Source organism: Pseudoliparis swirei, chromosome 17, assembly GCF_029220125.1.
Source record: "Pseudoliparis swirei isolate HS2019 ecotype Mariana Trench chromosome 17, NWPU_hadal_v1, whole genome shotgun sequence".
NCBI lineage: Eukaryota > Metazoa > Chordata > Actinopteri > Perciformes > Liparidae > Pseudoliparis > Pseudoliparis swirei.
In genome coordinates, this window is record NC_079404.1 from 7,233,796 (window position 1) to 7,252,244 (window position 18,449).

An 18,449-nucleotide genomic window follows, 5' to 3' on the forward strand; every position below is an offset into this window, starting at 1 on the left:
GCCCCATTCCGCTCCCCCTCTCGCTGAGACGTGAATTAACATCATAGCATGACCCAGAAAAACTAACGACCAGCCAGACTCGTGATCCGCTTTTAATTGTAAGTTACAAACGATGCCTTTTGAATGTATGCAGAGACACTTTTCACACATCCCACAAAAGCAACCAGTGCTTCCTGTCTCTCAAGTTGAGAAGTTACTGTCCTGTCATTTCGGAGCGTGTACCAAACTGAGGGTTACATAAACAGCGGAGCATTTGAAATAGTTCTGAATACACGGGCTGTCATAAAAATAGTATGCATGAATGAATAACATGAAACGAGTGGGGCAGATAAGCTACCCCCTTATGTGCTCGCCTCAGACTCAAATTTAGCTTTTGCGAAGGGAATTGACGAGACACAGAGCTCAAAGCCAGAGTCTTCAAAGGCCACGGTTACACAAGATGCAAGGCGTCAAACGCACTTTGTAGTTCTCGGGTGAACGAGTGGGTTGTAGCTGCCGAGCTGCGCTGGGTGATACGGCGACAGATTTCTGCAAGCCCAAGAAAAGATGATAAAATACCAAAGTTACACCAAGGTTACATCGCGTGTAAAAGCCACCTTTTTGTTTTTCTTAGGTTTTGCAGTTTTTCAGTCGATTGTAGTTGTGGGAGTTGGAGTTGCTCTATCATGCTTCAAGGTTAAGATCCCCTTTATCGTTGCCATAAAAAACCCAGCAGGTGTGGGAGAAAGGGAAATAGAAAGTCGAGGGAGCGCCAGGGGGAAATGAGCAGAGAACGACACGGAGAGATAAGGGGAGGAATCCGGGGATGATGGTATTATAGTGCAAGCGAGCGGTTTCATCACACTCGACGCCCGCTGAGGGAGGGGAGCCATAAAGGAAAAATGCATCGTTTTTTTAAAGAAAATGCAATTATTGGCATTCCTAATGCGACTCCTAATACCAGTTTATGTCGGTACGCTCAATATGAATCTACCGCCAGCAGCAGTTAGCTTAGCAAAAAGACGAGAAACAACTAGTCAGGATCCGCCCCAAAAGTTGGCTTACCAGCACCAGGGGCTCAAGATTTGAGAACAGCCAAAGCACACATGAGAATTGGCATGTGAACACTTCGCTTGATGTCTTCATTCGCGAGTCGAACTGAGTGCGAGTTCATACAGAACACAAAGCATTCTGTCAATGGAGAGACACAATTAGAAGCGGCGCAAATTGACGCCTTGGTGCAAGCTGCAAATGTTTTCGCTTGAGCGAAAAATGTGCACGTTGGAATCTGTTCAATAAACCGAGAGATGAATGGAGTTCCAGCGGAAGGTTTAAATCGGACGCCTTTACAGCCGCACATTTACTGTTTGGGGCGGATGAACATACACGCAGAAATGTTCTTTGGCTTTGTTTATGATCACACTTTGAGGGGCTGAAGGTGGATGTTCTCCGTCTAACAGAGCCAGGCGAGAGGTTTCTTCCCGTTTCCAATCTTTATGCTAAGCCAACTGACTGAAACATTCTTGTTTCAGTCAGTTGCTCCTCCCTAGAAAGCGTTTGAATCCCACCCGGCCCCGAGGCCTGTTGTGAAATCACATCGCCACAGTTCTTCACATCGCATTCCTAATGGCAGTCTGCTGCAGCAAGCCATTTGTCTTGGTAACACAGAGAGCACGAAGCGGAAGTAGAGGATTGCCACATTCTTACGGAGGCCCCACATTCCCCAGAGCACCGCAGGGTTCTCGGAGCTGGTACAGTTCTTCTTCTGCTACAGTTCTTCTTCTGCTACACCGCCCCCCCCCTCCCCCCCACACACACACACACACACACACCCCACCTCTCCCCCTCCAGCATCCAGCTTCCTGTGCAGCGGCATGGCCATTCAACCGTTTCCTTCCTCGCACCGAGCTCGGCCAAGCTCCAGCTCCCTGTAGCCCGCAGCTCCAAATACATTATTTACACTCCCCCTCCCCTCCCCTCAGCTCGGCTTAAAAGAATCAGGGCAGAGGGAAATAACACCGCTGCTTAACCCTCCCTCCCTCCACCAGCACCACCCCACCTGCTCGCTCTTTTCTCACTCTGCGGGATGGAAATACAGTGCAGGACTGGGCTGCGACAATGGGAAACTCTGTGAGGCCCCAGCCCTCCCACTAATCCCCTCTGACATGCCTCCCGAGGGCAGGGATTTGCTACAAGTCAATGCAGGAGAGCTACAGTATGCAAAACAAGCCTGTCTGACTCTCATGCTTTTCAAAGCCACTGCACTGCCTGTGAGACAGGAAGGCAGATCAGAGAGGGAGGGGGGGGGTGGTAACTGTGCACACAGTCTGCTTAGTTAACCCTTTCTTCACCCTCTGGTTCAGTGCACGTGTCACTTCCCTCTTTTAGTTTAACTACTAGCCTAGATTGCAGAGATAATGCTGATGACAGATGACAGGACGAGAACTGAGGCAGATTTTTCTTCTTCTTCTTCTTCTTCTTTTTTCTCCCGCTCAGCCGTGCCGCTGTTATCCTCTTTGTCTCTCCACGACAGAGAGGCGTGTAGCCAGACGAGAATATGAACAGCACCAGTGGCGGCTGGTGAAATTTTTTTTTGGGGGGGGGGGGGGGCGCAGTTTAAATAGCACTCAACAATGAGAAGAAAAGAGGTTTTGAGTAGAATATTGTAAAAAAACAAAGCTTTTTTTCAAGAAAACAAGTGACTTTTTTTCGTCCCGATGTGCGTGCACACGCCGGCATCCGAGCTCTGCGGCGCGCGAGGCGGAGATCGGAGTCGTGTTAACGCGACACGTAGAGACAGAATGACATGCTGCTGGTTCGAGACCACCAACAACAGACGGATTGGAAGCTCATTCTGCGCATGTGTTAAATGCGTTTAAAAAAACAAACTAATTAATCCTGTAATTTAATTAACTGAGTTAACGCGTTATTTTTCTCAGCACTAGAAATTATTGAGCTTGAGTATTTCATTGGGTAATAATTTGTTTTGAATGTTGAAAGTGAGCATTGATCTCTTTCCAGTAAATGTTGATTACATTCACTTTGCACCTTAAATTGAAATGTATAAAAAACAGATGCAATCTCCAGGTTTAATAAATTACATTGCGTGTCCAAATGCTCCTGGCCCGGCCCCTCTGTCACATTTTAGAACCGATTGTGGCCCGCAGGTCAAAAAGTTTGCCCACCCCTGGAGTAGACCCACTACTGTAAAGAAAAGTAGCCTCCTCTCTTTAAAGTAGTCAAACTTCTCAATAACTCTGGTTAAAGTCAATCATGTCTGTAACCAGCCTGTTTCCATTATTCTTGAGGGAATGTGTCTGTTTTTCAGAACTTCTTCGTTGTGTTTTCGATGCCAGTTCGGTCTCCTTCTGCTGCTCTGCAAACAGGGTTAGCTTCATGCTGTTAGCGAGTTAGCTCCATGCTCTTAGCTAGATAACTGCGGCAAGATTCGTGCTTTACACTTGTCTGCAGCTCTTTAGATCCCTCACCCCGTTGTAGTCCAGAGAGTTTCAGTCCCAGGACTTTGGAACAACAGACAGGGGAATCTAAACAGTGCATTACTCACTGAGCCTCCAGCTGACCAGCTCCGTTAGCAACCTGCTCCCGTAGCTCCGTGGAGCTCTCTGGCTGAGGGAACATACGTCTCTGATCTGCTGAATAGTCCAGTCACGTGAAATAATAAAACGATGTCATTGGCCAATGAGCGCACATTTTTGTGCCCCAAGATTCACGTTTCATCCGCCAATGAGAAGCCGTCCTTGCCGAAACGACTGTGAAATGTTTGCTTGCTCCCGCACACACACGTTTGGCCGGTGTCCCGAAAATGGGGCGGGGCTTCTCTCCGTGATCATGAGTGGCGATATATTATATTTTTTCACATTAACTTAAGTGGTTGTTGACAGGCTGACGGTCTCCCACACACATTTAGCGCGTCAACACGGTATATTTACTCTTTAAATGATTTGGCATATAATGTTTTTTGACAGGATGTATTTTTTTTCTTTATTTTTTTTCTTCATCTCAACATTTTAAGAGGGGCGGCGCCCTAGCGCCCCCTATGGACGCACCGCCACTGAAAAGCACCCAACGTGAACAGGAATCCACGGGTCGGTGACGCACTCACTGTTCTCGGGCGGAGCACTGCGATTTAATTTCCACCTTATCAGGAATCTAGTGATGAGGAGATAGGTGGAGGCTGGATGGGGATGACATTAGAGAGTGTTGGGGGGGGGTCGTCTGTCCACACCCTGCAGCTCACACTCACTGGGAATGTAAACAACAGAGCTGAACAGACAGGCTGGGTTTACACATGGAGGGGGGCAGAAACCTGAAGAAACCTGCATGGAGGAAGGGCAGCAGAGTGAGAGCAGCTGAGAAACGGGAAAAACAGTTCAAAGTGAGACACAGAGGAATAGAAATCCTCCAGGATTTGTAGCCTGCTTTAGCTTTAGCTTCACGTGATTGGCTCCACTGTTGCCCCCCCCCCCCCATATCCCATCCCCTTCCACCCTCCTTTTTTTCCACCAGTCCTTTGAGATGGAAAAATGGGTCATTTGTGTGGAAGTTAATACTCTGAGCACGTACAGTGCTGCTTTATTTTAAGGATGTGCCTGGGAAATGTTTCTTCTGCGTTTCCTCGCCGGTGAATGACACAGAGAAGGTTCTGGGTAATTAATAGCCCGCGTGTTGCTGCCGTGCTCACAAGTGGCAGTGCGGGAGAGAGCGGCGGCCTTCATTATAGCTGCTGGCACAGCACGGACGCATCTCATATTTCTCCCCCGAAGCCGGCCCTCCTCCGTGACAACGTACAGTAGGCTGCAGACTCTGTGTGTGTGTGTGTGGTGGGGGGGGGGGGAGAAAGAAAACACATGTTCCAAAACACAATCTGGGCCTCTGTGGACGCCTCCACCTCGCAGTCAGTGATCAGAAGGCGACGGACAGCAAATACCTCCCTGGGAGGCTGCTGCTCTCCATTGTGCTCCGGCTTTGCAAGAGAGCTATGTGAAGATGCCATAGCAACCGCATACAACAGAGTTATTTCTGTCTGCCTTAAACTCCCAAACACAGCTGCTCCTACATAACCAGACATCTCCACCGGCCAGATACCCAATCTGTGTATGTATGGCTCTCGCTATTTCAGAGCAGTAATCAAGCTTTGACATTCAAGCTGACAAACTGGAATAACACAGCAAAGGTAATTACCGCTGTGGATAATTTGTTGACGGGATCTCCAGTAATGAGTTGTGGAGCTCAAAGCGATTTTAAAATTCCCAATACGACATTTGACATACGATCGGAATCCATGCAAACAAATTACAACGGCAGTCAGACTGCTTGGGTTTGCTCCCCTATGCCCTTATCCTGGGATCTTAATGTTGCCCTCAATAACAGGTTATTTCCTGCGTCTGTAATGAAGGAACAGGCCGCATTTGTCATCGTGAGCACATTAGGAAAAAGGATTGCAAACTGTAAAGAAGAAAAAAGAAAAAGCACCCCTCCCGAGCACATGGTCTCAGTGCTGCAGGCACCGCCATTGTTATTGCTGTCAACTGGAACTGTTTTGCTCTCCACTCCCTCCATTCAGTCGTCCTTCAGTGAAACCACAGACGTCTGCACGCACACAGACTGCCTGGAGCAACAGTTCCCCCTACTGCACAAGCAGAGGGAGTTTCTTCATTTCTATTCTTTGTTTTCATTCCCTCGTCGGCTTCATCAGATTAAGAGCTGACTCATAATCCATTCATGCAGACTCAAAATAGAGCAGTCCCGCAACAAAAGGAATTACATCCAATTAGAAGAACACCTCGTGGATTGAGGCAGACTTTGTTTTTAATAAACTAAAGATGTGCTGCGTCACACTGAACTCATGTCAAGACTTGTTTCGCTTCGTATATTTTCTGATGGCATGGGTCCACAGCAGGCAGTACTGGTATCCTGCATTGACCCCTCAGCTGCGTCCTGGTGGCTGTGTGTGTGCGTGTGTGTGTGCGTGCGTGTGCGCGCGTGTGCTCGACCTCCACCACAGACTGTTGTTTTTCTCCTCTGCCGCCCCAAAGGACAGATTAACAACGAGTCACTTCTTGTGCCAGACAGGCTTCTCCTTTTCCACTGAATGGCAAAATAAGCAGGAGTGCTGCAGGAAAGACTGCGGAGTGAGCAGCACACGAGTTCATGGAAAATGGAACACCGGCTACTATTTAGTCTTAAATCGACATTTCTGGGCCGCCGTTCAATTTTCATTCCTAATGTCGAAAAACCATTTCCCCCTGCTCTTGTTTCCTGGCAACCTCCAGGCCCGCGCTGCTCTCTGGCCGGAGCCCGGAGGGGGGGAAACAGCAGACGGGGATAAAAATAATCTCGGTTGTGTGTCTTCCAAGAGACACACACTTTAAACCAGACGCACTCCGACCTGCTCCGCTGCACGCACAATGAAGCCATTCAAACAAAGACACTGCGGCTCGATGCACTCGCACATGTGGTGGAAACCGCACCACTGAACTCTTAACCCTTGTGTTGCCTTAGGGTAATTTTGACCCGAATCAATATTACACCCTCCCCCCGCTTTAGGATTAATTTGACCCCATTCAATGTTTAATGTCGGTGTTCTTTCGGTTGTCAACAAACAAACATAAAGTGCCTCACACTTAAACTTGGAAAACAATATTAATTCTAATAATTTTCTGGAGGTTTTAATTGCTGGCGTCAAATTGAACCCAAAGGGTAATATGTTAGTAAATATAAAGGTAACAGGAGGGTGAAACATTGAATCGGGTCAAAATGACCCAAAGGCGGGGGGAGGGTGAAATATTGATTCGGGTCAAAATGACCCTAAGGCAACACAAGGGTTAAGAGAACCGAGCCGTGCTCCTGCAGTGGGCCTTGTATTTGCCTTCAGCAATCCACCAACGCGTTGTCTTCTGGCTTTATTCAACACATCTAGATGTACGGATCCTGCAGCTTAGCCCCATGAGCATGCATTATATTACCAAACCTGTGTTCATTCAGCCTTTTTGTGGTATTTTCTGTAAATCTTGGAAGAAAATGTATCCTCGAGTTCTGCACATAATTTCTATTCATCAAAATTAACCTCCAGCTTTCCGAGGGACAAAAGACGGACACATTTCGAGAGTGTAAAAGCGTGTTCGTGTGCATTGCTAGTGCCATCTACTGGTGAGCCCAGAAACTCCAGTGTTTTTATGTTTTATTGCAGGATTTTACACAATATTTCCAGATGCAATAAGACCGGAACAAAAAAATATATATATTACAGACAGTGGAAACAAATATTTTGAACTCAACAATAATCCACAAACAAATGTTTTGCTTAGTTTAGGCACTCTTAAACACACTTCATGTCAGCCGCAATATGCAACAAATAATTTACATAACATTGCTTTATATTAAGTACACGTATGAATCCAAATTAAGCAAAACATTACACTTGAGAAATATTAATAGAACAAACGGATGAATATGATTAGAAAGATGGAATGTGTTTATCCCACAGTTTGGTTTTTAAACAGTGCCTCGACAGAGGAATCGTTGTCGCCTGACATCCAAAGGTCGAGCTCTGCCCGTATCACTCACACTGCAGTCACAACCAGACAAGTGCACTAATATCAGTGTCTGAAATAATCAAGACAGTCTGAGCGATAGCGGTTTTCCATCTCACCCACAATCACACATTCATTTGTTGACATCTTCTTTCAGCTGACAGTTCTCTGAAAAAATAGAACATTATGTCGTTCAGAGGTTGTGGCCAAAAGTGTATCAGAGCACAAGTTACAGAACAGTTTAACTGGAGGATAACGTTGTTTCTCAAAATGACCAGTTCATTGTAATGTTAGCATTTCTGTCTTAGAGGTGAAATAACCCAGAGCTACGGACACAAGGCTCTTGGCTTTGGATTCTAAGGTTGATCTTGCACCCATTCTTGTCCCAGAGACCACAAAAGGCAACCAGGGGGTTTACTAAGGATGCTCTGCAGGGGGGGGCGGGATGCAGGAACTCCTCACCTTTCAGATTTCCATCTCACACACATTCATTCAACGTCATCTTCCGTTAAAGGCTGAGAGCTGATGATTCGCTGAAAAAAGAAAACATTTTTCAGAGATTTGGCACAAAAGAAAGAGCACAAAATATAGAATGGCTGAACTTGCTCTCAGAAAGCACACATGAAAGTAACTATGAGCTACTTTTAACATTTGTGTTTGTCTTGGAGGTGAAATAACCCAGAGCTACTGACACAAGGCTCTCAGCTTTGGATTCCAAGGTTGATCTTGCACCCTTTCTTGTCCCAGAGACCACACATGGCAACCAGGGGGTTTACTAAGGATGCTCTTCAAAACAAACTAGTCACACACAGACTTGGATTGTTAATGGGGTGTAGTGGGAATTCTCACCTGGCTGATTGAGGGCAGTTTGGTGAGCAGCATTTGGAAGACTGGAGGCGGCAGCGTCTGCTGGAGCACCTGAAGAAGCTGCTGAGGTTGACCACAGACTGCAATAGCATTGGTCAGGTGGTCCACACCATTCTCAAAGTCATCTGGAATTAGAGTCAGAATGTTTAGAAAACAAATAAAGTAGGTCCACAGGTTAGGAAAAAGTTTTTATTTTTATAAACGGAGTTAATTAGCGATCATTCTAGTGTTTGGAGACATTTGACTTTCATTGAAACTTTCTACCAATACGTATTTGGGTGAAAGTGTAGAAACATGACAGGCTGTGTCCTTGAATGATGAACACGTGTATGCATTATTTGCTGCAGTGCTCTTTGAAGTATCCAAGTGTGCATCATGCACATAAGTGAACGTGTTTTATGCATGAAGAAACTGTGCAGGCACGTGACTAACCTTGAGCAAGGAGCTCCTCTCCCAGCTGGATTTCCTCCAAAAAGAATTTCTGAACAGCTTCCGGGTCCTTCAAGTCAGGCAGCTTCAATGTCAAAGGAAAGAAAGTGGTCAGAAATGCACATTTAGGCCCCAGGCGAGACACAAGAATCTGAAATGGATTATCCTACCCTTGCCAATCCAGACTCTTCACTAGAAACGTTTTTCTTTCTTCTACCTGCGAAACAAAAGCGACTTGAGACTGTGCGGGTGCTTTCGGTTTGCTGTTAACCGAACGCACAAGCTAACGTTACAAGTCTCGAGGGCCACAAGTTGAGCCTTTACCCACCGGGTGTCTCTTTAATTTATTAACGTTATCTATCCTGCGACGTAGCCGAATAAGATTAAGTCAGACCTAACCGCGACGTGTTAACGCTTTCTACGCTGCGAGTACAAATATATAAAGCTTTCTCTAGAAAAACGCGTGTGTCTTTCTTGTGTCTTTTCCGGGCACATGGGAGCTAACCTTGCGAGTTAAGCTAACGCTGACTGCGTCCTTCCAGCTCAACAACATACTTACGTTCAAGTAGCTTTTCCTTGAAGCGAGGGTCGCTCCGTCGCTTTCTATCAAAATAAATGCAGTATGCGAGGAAAAAGGCGCCACACGCCCCGACAACCACCGCACTCGTCCGTCCGTCCACCATGTCTGAAACTCTTCAGCTGCCGCGCACGAGGCTCTCGAGCTGGCTAGCAGCTAGCCCGTTGCTAAGGAAGTGCGGAGAGGAAGTACGTCATGACGCATTCATGACTTTTCCGAGTTTAGTTTTACTAGTGCCAATAAACAACTTATCCAAGACTGTAATGACAAAGTGTGAAATGCTCTTCTACATGTAACTTACATAACACAATAACCTGCTTAATGTACTTTAAGTCGCAAAAACAAAAGTAGGTATAATGCCGAAAGCTTTCACGTGAAAGCATTTTAATGTTTATTTGAGCCACTTTAAAAATAAAGTTCCCGTAGGTATACTGTTGGGTAGTTAATATTCAGTGCACCATATTTTCTAAGCTTTAAATGTATTAACTATTGCAAAAATAACTACTGACAGTACATCTGTCAAATGCATGTAGTGGGGAACAAAATAAACATGGGTTAAAAATAAAATTGTTCCCTCTGAAGTTGAGTAATAGTGTTATACATACCTGCAAACTTGTCACCTTTAATTTTATTACTACTGTTGACAAGTATACCAGTTTCGTATTTATGGTATATCGTATTTATGGTATAGTATTGAATTCTGGTATCGGGTATCATGATATTTATGGCAGGCATCGTATGGAAGTTATAATTTTAGGATCGTGACAACCAGGTAGAGGAAAAAACATACTCATGGAATAGACCAACAGAACAGACTCACGGAACAGACTCATGGAACAGACCACCGGAACAGAATCATGGAACAGACTCAAAGCTCAGCCGAGCACACCAGTAAAAAAAAAAAAGGAAGTTGGTTCATGACTGGCTTTAACCATATTATATATAATGACAATGTAAAGTTGTTATTACTATTATTAGGGCCCGATCACTGAATTATTCAGAGGACCTTTTTTCTTTAAATGTTTGTTATTATTATTTAGATTTGCAGTCAGAACAATCAAAAGACCGTAGTTATAAAAGCTTTGAGGTGTCATCATACGATGTGGTGTGGCGACAAAAAAAGTCACCTGCACACCCCCCTGTTGTCACCCGTTTCACCCCTCATGAGTTTGCAGGTATGGTTATAAACTAGATATGATCAAGTAAAGTAGCAGCGCCTCAAAAAATATATTTCACAAATAAGTTACCCGAAAAGTTTGTCCACCACTGAATCCCAGAGACGCACTGAATACTTCACAAACTATGGCATTTATTTCAAACAGAGGCTTCTGCTTTGCTTACATTTTTACAATAAATTACACAATGATCATCTTTAGATGAGCCTAATAAATACTATTTAGCATTTTTCAACAAGCTCCATTACTTTCTCTTACGTTATGATCCAGACTATTTTCCATATACAGGTTCATACAGCTGAAGCTTCCAGCCATGTACAGGTTCCCACACCACCATTCTTCTCTTATAAGCACAAGCTATAGAAAAATAAAATAAGAAAAACTAAAGAAAAACATAACAGAAAAAAATGACAAAGTATTCAAACTGATGAAAAGAGGCAGAACAAAACATAAATATACTCAAATGAATTTGTTCCTACAAGAGAACAACAATGAGGACAAACATGCTGTAACCCTCAGTATTTACACTTAAACTGCAGTTAAAACCGTAAAACTGTCTGTACAGAAAGGTACGTTATTCACAGTGCAAGATATTAAATAGCTTGACTCAAAACACTTCTCAATATACAAATGTATAACAAAAGCATACAATGACATACAAGTGCCAAACAAATTGTAACTTCAATTTATCATACAGTAGGGGGTCTATACAAAGGAAACAATGGAGATGTATTCAGAAATGTATACACATACGTCACTATGATATAAATGTACATTTACAATATCTTTAACTTTAATCTCGTCATAGTACAGGAAACCGAGCCAAACCTTTTTTGGTAGGGATGAGTGTGAGAGAAAATGACATGTCATTTTTGATCATGAGTACAATTAGAAAGATGCCAAAAGACTATGCGTTGCTTTATTTAACGAAGCAAAAATGCACATAATTGAATACCTTCATTTTTGTTGAAAACCCTGCAAAATGTGAGATTCAGCTTCATTCGTGTGTTTTGCAGTACCGAGTACATGCTGGAAATACCTCCTACACTGCCTTCATGTTAACTTGATCCAGTTGCAAATCTTGAGTGAAGACAATGGGACAGAGGGGATTACATGGGTGATGGAAACATAATCAAATAAAGCAGATGGGCATTTAAAAAGGCTGAAGAACTGGAATAATGTGACCATTTGATTCACCACCTCCATCATTGCACATTTTATACTGCCAAACGTGACAGTTGCACCCAACCTGGATGATAATTCAGTAGTAGATTACAGGTTCTCCAAGTATACAAGATCTGATTTTACAATTATACTTCTTAAATATCACCATACGCTGATTAGAACCATTGTTATCCATCAGACTCATCCCTTTACTGCCTGCACACTCATGGGGCATTTCTCAGTCTTTTGTCAGGGACACCTTATTCCAGCTGACCCTCTGATTTGAGAAGAGGATCAGGGTAAAAAAAGTGCGGTCCTTTCTCAAAGTGCCCCATGGAGAAGAACAAAAAGGCACTACAGTATCATTCCATATTCATCCACTGAGGCCATCAGTGGACCTATGATGGTCTGAAACCCTACCCGCCAACACCTACACGACTCAATGCAAGCATGTACAGCACCACGCGCCTGTACGCGTGGAGAGCGTCGTCAACCACTTGGGGTTCAACCACATGAAGACCGATATAATGAGGGACGACAGAGAAACGTGGCAAAGTTACATTTGGTACACTCTTGATGCCAATGTGGCAATGTGTTCCTCTCGACTCACCGGACCCACATGGCGAGCACAGGCCGTACCGCGTTGAGCTACAAGGACAGAGCACCGAGGGGGGTCTTCACTGGAAATCATCACTTACCAATCACAACTTTTATCAAACGGAAACAATTATTGCTTGCAAAAACTATTCTTATAAATGTTCAATTAATGAGAGCGTTAAAGACAATTTTCTTATTTTTGTTTGGACAAATGTTATCCCCCTACACAATCTTCATAAAAGTGCACTTAAGTGCCGTTAGCTTGCCAAGGAAACAATTGTCAATAGAAAATAGTGCTCGTTTCTTGTTTGTTTGTCTCTGGTCTGGTTTTTGGGCCCCAGTAGTTACAGTATGTAGGTTGACTTGTCCGCCTGTTGGATGGGAGTGGGGGCAGTGACCCCAGGGTGCTGGTTAAGTGCTTAGTGCGGTGGATTTTCGCTGGTTCGTCCTGTCACCTGCACTCCACTGACACCCCAGAGTTCTGCGAAGAGGACGATGAGGATGACACCGGCGGGTCAGCCAGCGTCAGCATGACTGCCGCAGTCAGTGAGCTGGAGGACGGGGACGAGGAGGACGAAGAGGAAGCCGCCACTGTGCCTTCAGAACAAACAGGAGGAGGATTTGGTTAAGGTCAGTTTAGAGGCACGTATGGGTGCCAGCGTGTAACCAGATCTTCACACACAAACTTAAGAAAGGCTGGTGCAACACAAGCCTGGTAATCAGCGCTGCCGAGGTCACAAAGAGCTTACTCACTTTCCCGTTCCTTCTTCTTCATGCGTTTCCGCCGTCTGTCGATGGAGGCCACCTCGGACTTGAGGGAGAGGTAGTGGTTCCTGATGTCCTGCAGCTTCTCCTGAAGGAACGAAATTCTCTCCAGACTGCTCATCTTTTCCAGGTCAGCTAAGTGGAGCAAAAATAACGCATTTTATGACTTCAGAGGCAACAGAGCACAGACAAACGCATATAAAACTCAACTTTAATAAATATAACACAAAATAGTTGATGAATTACAGAACAAGTTCATCCAAATCCCAAAAACAACTAAATTGTGCGACACTTACCCATCTGGAAGCTCCACTTGTACACGCGTGACGATCTTCCATGGTTGTCTCGGTGCTGGCTGTGGTCGGCGTCACCCTGCTTGTGGTACTTATGGCTCGAAGGGGGAGATCGTACGTGACACTTGGGCGAAGTGGCAGCCTTCACCTGTGGGGGGCTGTTCTTTGAGGCAGTTGATTTGGCAGTGCCCTCAACAACAGACTGGTCTTCACTGTCACTGCTGTTGGCTGGAGGAGAAGAGACAGCTAATGTGGGAAAAAAGGAACAATGATCAGGCAAAATCTCATTCGTAGAAAATTCTACAGCTGATAAAAAGTGCTGCTGGCTTTTGAAATAAAAAAAAAAGCAAGCAGGGCGTCAGCGATTCTTGCATCTACAGCTCCTCTTACCCGTTTTCCTATTCTTTTTGGGAGGCACACCGAGGCTCTTGCGGTTTGGCTTGTGTTTCTTCGAGGGTACACTTGTCTGTGCTTCCTTCTGCCGCTTCTGACTCACAGAGGCTACAAATATAATGCGAGAAGACGGTGAGGAAGCGAGCAGACTGCGAAATGAGTCGTCAGCATGTATCTATTTAGTATTTCATCTTCAAGAAAATTACCGAATTCTGTCAAGAAAAAAAAGACTCGAGCAAAATGTGCTCGGACTTGTACCTTTGGACTTCTGCTCGATCTCCAGTTGGCTGCTGCTGCTCAGCTCTAGACTGCCGCTGCTGCTGCTGTTGCAGGAGAGGCTGACGTCGAACACCTTCGAGGGGGAACCTGCCCCCTCATCCTGAGGGAGGTCTTGCAGCTCCCCGCCCAGACTCTCCACTTCCACTGTGCTGCTGTCCGTCTCACTGCGCCCGCCTGCCGCTTCCTCGTGCCTCGGTCCTGAGGGAAGAGCGTCAGAAACCGGCTCTGAAGGCAAGACGGGCGCTACGGACGGCGGCGGGGAGGAGGAGGGCTGCGCTGGACCGGAGTCTTCCACAACACTGCCTCCCCCTGAGGGCGACTCGGGCGTTGTTGGTGGTGTGTTGAGTACAGAGTTACTGCCACTGCTTGGAAACTCCTGCAGTTTGTCGTTCTCCATCTGCTCCTCGGAGGCTTCGTCCTCAGGTCCAGCATCCTGTTCGATACTCGGCTCCTCCAGACACGGGGGCACAGGCGGAGGAGGAGAATTGGCGGCCTCGGTGTCTGAGTCAGAGAACAACTCTTTAAGAGTCTGCTTCGGCCATTGGGCCTGGATGCTGGACCACACATCCTTTTGGCCTTTAGAGCGGACAGCTGGCCTTTCCTCGGCGTTCCCAGCCATTTTGGCCCTCTTTTCAGGAATCTCCCAGAATCCAGCTGGTCTGCCACCTTTGGTCTTCTCCTTCATCCCGTTGTACTTCTTGGAAGATGAACCTTTGGGTTTTGGCCGGCTTCGCTCACTTTCCTCCGCTTGGGACTCGGCCAGTGATGCATCCTCGTCATCTGAACTGCTGCTGGACGAGGCCCCCCTCTCCTCCCCGGGACAAGCAGCTCTCTCCTCCATTTTCCTGGGAGAGGCTCCAGGCAGCCAGTCGGCACTCCTGGTGCTCCGGGTCTTCGCTGTAGAGTGGCCTTTCTGGGTCCTCTCCGCTGCACCGTCAGATTTTCTCTTCCTGTTGCTCTGCTCTCCTTCAAACTCCGGTTGGCTTCTGCGCTTCCCAACATCTGCGCTCTCTGAACCGACTCCTGATTCCTGGCTCTTTCCTGAGCCTGGAGACGGTTTGGATGCTTCCGGAGGGGTCCCGCTCTCCAAGCACTCTGATGTTTGCGGGGGCTCTGGTGGGGCCTTTCTCGGGCTGCCTCTGCAACCAGGGCGATCTCCCTCGTTATGCTCGCCCTCCTCATCATTATTATCATCGTCATCGTCGTCGTGCTCACTTTCATCTGTGGATATCTCCGAGGCTGAGGTAAACGAGAAAGAACTTGTGTTAATTTCAGCAGGATATCAACAGCATAATTAAACCACTTCAGAGTGTCCCAAGCTGCAGTAAGTGTGCATAAGGACTACAGGCTATTGAGTGTTGCTACCTTGCAGGCCATTGAGGATAGAAGTAATTTCTATAGACTTGACTGGAGACTGCTGAGTCCCTTTGTCCTCACCCTCGTCCATCTTGGAAAAGACATCCTGACTCAGGCCACACTTGGAGCGTGAGAGGCGGTTAGCGTGGGGCGAAGGGCCAAGGACTTCTCTGTCATTGAGCCTCTCCAACCTGTCTCTCTCCCTCTCAGCTTTGTTCTGTCAGGAATGATGAACACAGTCAGTGATTCTGTTCATGACATCAAACCAGGCTGAAGTTGAAAAGGGATCCCTCCCCAGTCTCGTACCTTTATCTTTTTGCGGTGCTTTATTTTTGGTACATTCTTATTGGCTGGGCGCACAATCTTGTCTGCCTTGATCCATTCATCATATCTAAAATCAAGTGCAAAGACAAGAGACAATTTCATCATTCAGATCTTTGAGGAGAGCGAAGAATTATCCTCTCACACCACCCACCACACAGACACCTCTACTGTCTGACCCCAACATGTTGCTGTGACACAATAAGCCTCAACAGCAAAGGAAGAATACCCATGGTGTTATGTGGAAAAAGACAAACCGTTACGATGAAGAAAGAAACAATATTAACACCGACCACCACACAAATCATATTCAACAAAGTTCCCAACAGTACCAAGTTTGCTACGTGGGTTGTATAAGGAAAATGAAAAGTTTCACGACATCGCACACGACAGACACAATGCAGAGAACATCCCACTGTCTTATATAGAGTGCTAGAGGATCACACAACAACATTGAGACAATGAAATGCTGGTTGGACTAGTTAACCTCTGTGTCATGGTACCCTAACACTCTACTTAACACTGCATTAACCCTGACCCGCTGGGGATGGGGGAGAGGGTTGAGAGGTATAGGTGAGTGTAGCAGCACTTTGGTTGGCCTTTCAGAGTTCCAAAGGGTAACTCACATTAAAATCATGTCATCTTGTAGATCTAAAATAAATTGTTTAACTAAAAACCACTGGTTGGCAATGCCCAGAGTCCAATTGGTTCAAATTCAGCCTGTCTGCAGATTTAGTTGAGAGACAGACAGCTGGGAGGGACAGACAGACAGGGGATTCAGTCAAAACTGAGTGAGGGAAGCTGAGGAGTGATCCACATCAACCCAAAATGTAATTCTGCTCATGCCACTAGATGGCCCAGTGTTCTTCATAATCAGACTACTGACCATGGGACTGGATAAGTGAAGCAGAATTGTGAGGAAAGGATGTATCTGTTACTACTGAGGGGACACCCATGTAGCGGTGATCCCTTGCGCAGAATTGAAAGTTAAGAGATGTATTTTATTTAATTTATTTATTTAGGGTGAATATAGACGTTAGGTGATTTCTCCCCAGGTCCTGTCTTACCTGACGTTCCAGCCACAGTAGTGCACCAGGTAGAGCACCTCTCCCCCCTCCACGTCTGCCTCTTTCACAGTGGCCTCGTACGTCTTCAGATTGCGGGCTCGCCCGTACCTCACCTGCACCTTCATCCCCGGGGGGTAACACTCAAACTCCTCCCCTTCCTCCCCCTCCTGACTGCTGTCATCCCTGCAAGAAAAACAGTTCAGCACTTCCTGGCCCTAGGCTGCCCCAATGAGCACCACAGAACCCCACCCACAGTCACCCGCCCCAACTCTGCTTCCTGCTGCAAGGAAGCCTGTTGTCTAATTAATATCCTCCACCCTTGCCTTTCCTGTCCCATTACAACACTAGGCCCTCACTTACACAGAAACATAAACTTCCCATTGCTGTCCTTCCTTAACTGTAGTCCAGTGTAACCTACAGCAAACTGCAGTAATAAACAACTGTTCATTTAAAGTATACCAGTCAAAGAACAGGACATGGGAGTGTACAGTAAATACAAATAAAATTCTTTCATGGCTAAAATCAATCATCTTGCATGGGAAATAACACTAATGTAAAGCTATCTAACCCTATATCCACACACAGCAACATACTTGGAATTCTCACACTCTCTCTCACACACACACACACACACACACACGTACACACGCGCCCACTGTAAGAAACAAAACAGCCACAAGGAGGAGCTAGTGGGAACAGTCAGGAGATGTCGGAGCTGGAGGGTATACGGCGGTGCAGGAATGCCAGTAAGTGGTTTAGGCGCAGGGGCCACAGGGGCCACAGGGGCAGGTTAGCACAGCAAAGCACAACTTGGCAGGCAGCGCAGCAACTTAAAGCAAGACTACAGCGCTGAGAGGAAGCACGACGACCAGATCCAATTTGGCCTGCTGCCTCAGAACAGCAGCAACACAGTACGCCACACAATCCCTCTCATTCCTAACTGCTCAGAGCACGTGCCTTCTGCTGGCAGCTAGTTCTCAACACACCACAATGAAGAAGATGCACTTCTTTGTGCAGCAGTCCTCGGGCCACAGCCCGAAGGAGCCGTCACCGACTGGGGACACGCTGGAAATGCCAAATGATTTAAAAAGAACACGCTGCACACGAATCAATTCCGAAGACCTTTTCCACCCCTCGGTGATGAATATGGTCACGAAACACAAACAAGCACAGGTATCACTGAGATGCAACACATTAAGAGCTGCAACAATTGGTTGAATATTCAGTTGGTCAACCCACGGAAAATAATGAGCATGTATTTGGAATAGAAAAAATGCCACGCATTGGTTCAGTCCGTCCAGTTTTGTTCTTCTTCTCGTTCTTAAATTATAGTGAATGAATATGTTGGGAGTTTGCAATCAAGACATTTAATGACGTCACCTCGGACTTGAGGAGCTTGCGATGGGCATCGTTCACCGTGTTCTTATATGGTTCAGAACAAACGATTAATCCCAAAACTGCCGGCCCCGAATCAAATGAGATTTTCCAAAAGCATCACTTGTGTCAGGAATCGTAATTTCCTCAAACCTGCAGAGGTTTCAACTTCAGTCGATGTGCACGGTATTATGCAGTCTAACATCAGCAAAGAAAGTCCGGAGCACACGTTTCAACAGAGTAGTTGATAAGTTTCATTA

At 46.0% G+C, this 18,449-nt stretch overlaps 2 protein-coding genes and 2 non-coding genes across 8 annotated transcripts in view; all 4 read right to left on the minus strand.

Moving 5' to 3' along the window:
• Positions 1-7,163: 7,163 nt before the first annotated feature.
• Positions 7,164-9,556, minus strand: tomm20a (translocase of outer mitochondrial membrane 20). Its single transcript, XM_056435439.1, has 6 exons — positions 9,388-9,556; positions 8,999-9,045; positions 8,832-8,913; positions 8,382-8,524; positions 7,995-8,065; positions 7,164-7,700 (listed from the first exon to the last, which is right to left on the minus strand). Exons 1-5 carry the CDS (start codon positions 9,509-9,511, stop codon positions 8,021-8,023), a joined length of 441 nt encoding a protein of 146 aa, XP_056291414.1. The 5' UTR covers positions 9,512-9,556; the 3' UTR covers positions 7,164-7,700; positions 7,995-8,020.
• LOC130207672 (small nucleolar RNA SNORA14) lies at positions 7,830-7,961 on the minus strand. Its single transcript, XR_008834321.1, has one exon. It is a non-coding gene; the product is annotated as a small nucleolar RNA SNORA14 (small nucleolar RNA).
• On the minus strand, positions 8,188-8,319 carry LOC130207673 (small nucleolar RNA SNORA14). Its single transcript, XR_008834322.1, has one exon. It is a non-coding gene; the product is annotated as a small nucleolar RNA SNORA14 (small nucleolar RNA).
• A 1,138-nt stretch (positions 9,557-10,694) lies between the features above and the next one.
• The window catches only part of arid4b (AT-rich interaction domain 4B), a 56,987-nt gene continuing 49,232 nt past the window's right edge, over positions 10,695-18,449 (minus strand). For 3 of the 5 annotated variants that reach the window (XM_056435430.1, XM_056435429.1, XM_056435431.1), the window contains exons 17-24: positions 16,816-16,998; positions 15,734-15,818; positions 15,437-15,644; positions 14,051-15,310; positions 13,790-13,900; positions 13,403-13,645; positions 13,095-13,241; positions 10,695-12,938 (exon numbers count right to left, since the gene is read on the minus strand). In XM_056435430.1, the coding sequence (XP_056291405.1) occupies positions 12,793-12,938; positions 13,095-13,241; positions 13,403-13,645; positions 13,790-13,900; positions 14,051-15,310; positions 15,437-15,644; positions 15,734-15,818; positions 16,816-16,998 (2,383 nt within the window). In that variant the 3' untranslated portion in view covers positions 10,695-12,792. The remainder of the gene's footprint in view (positions 12,939-13,094; positions 13,242-13,402; positions 13,646-13,789; positions 13,901-14,050; positions 15,311-15,436; positions 15,645-15,733; positions 15,819-16,815; positions 16,999-18,449) is intronic. The other 2 variants (XM_056435432.1, XM_056435433.1) reach the window with 2 other exon arrangements.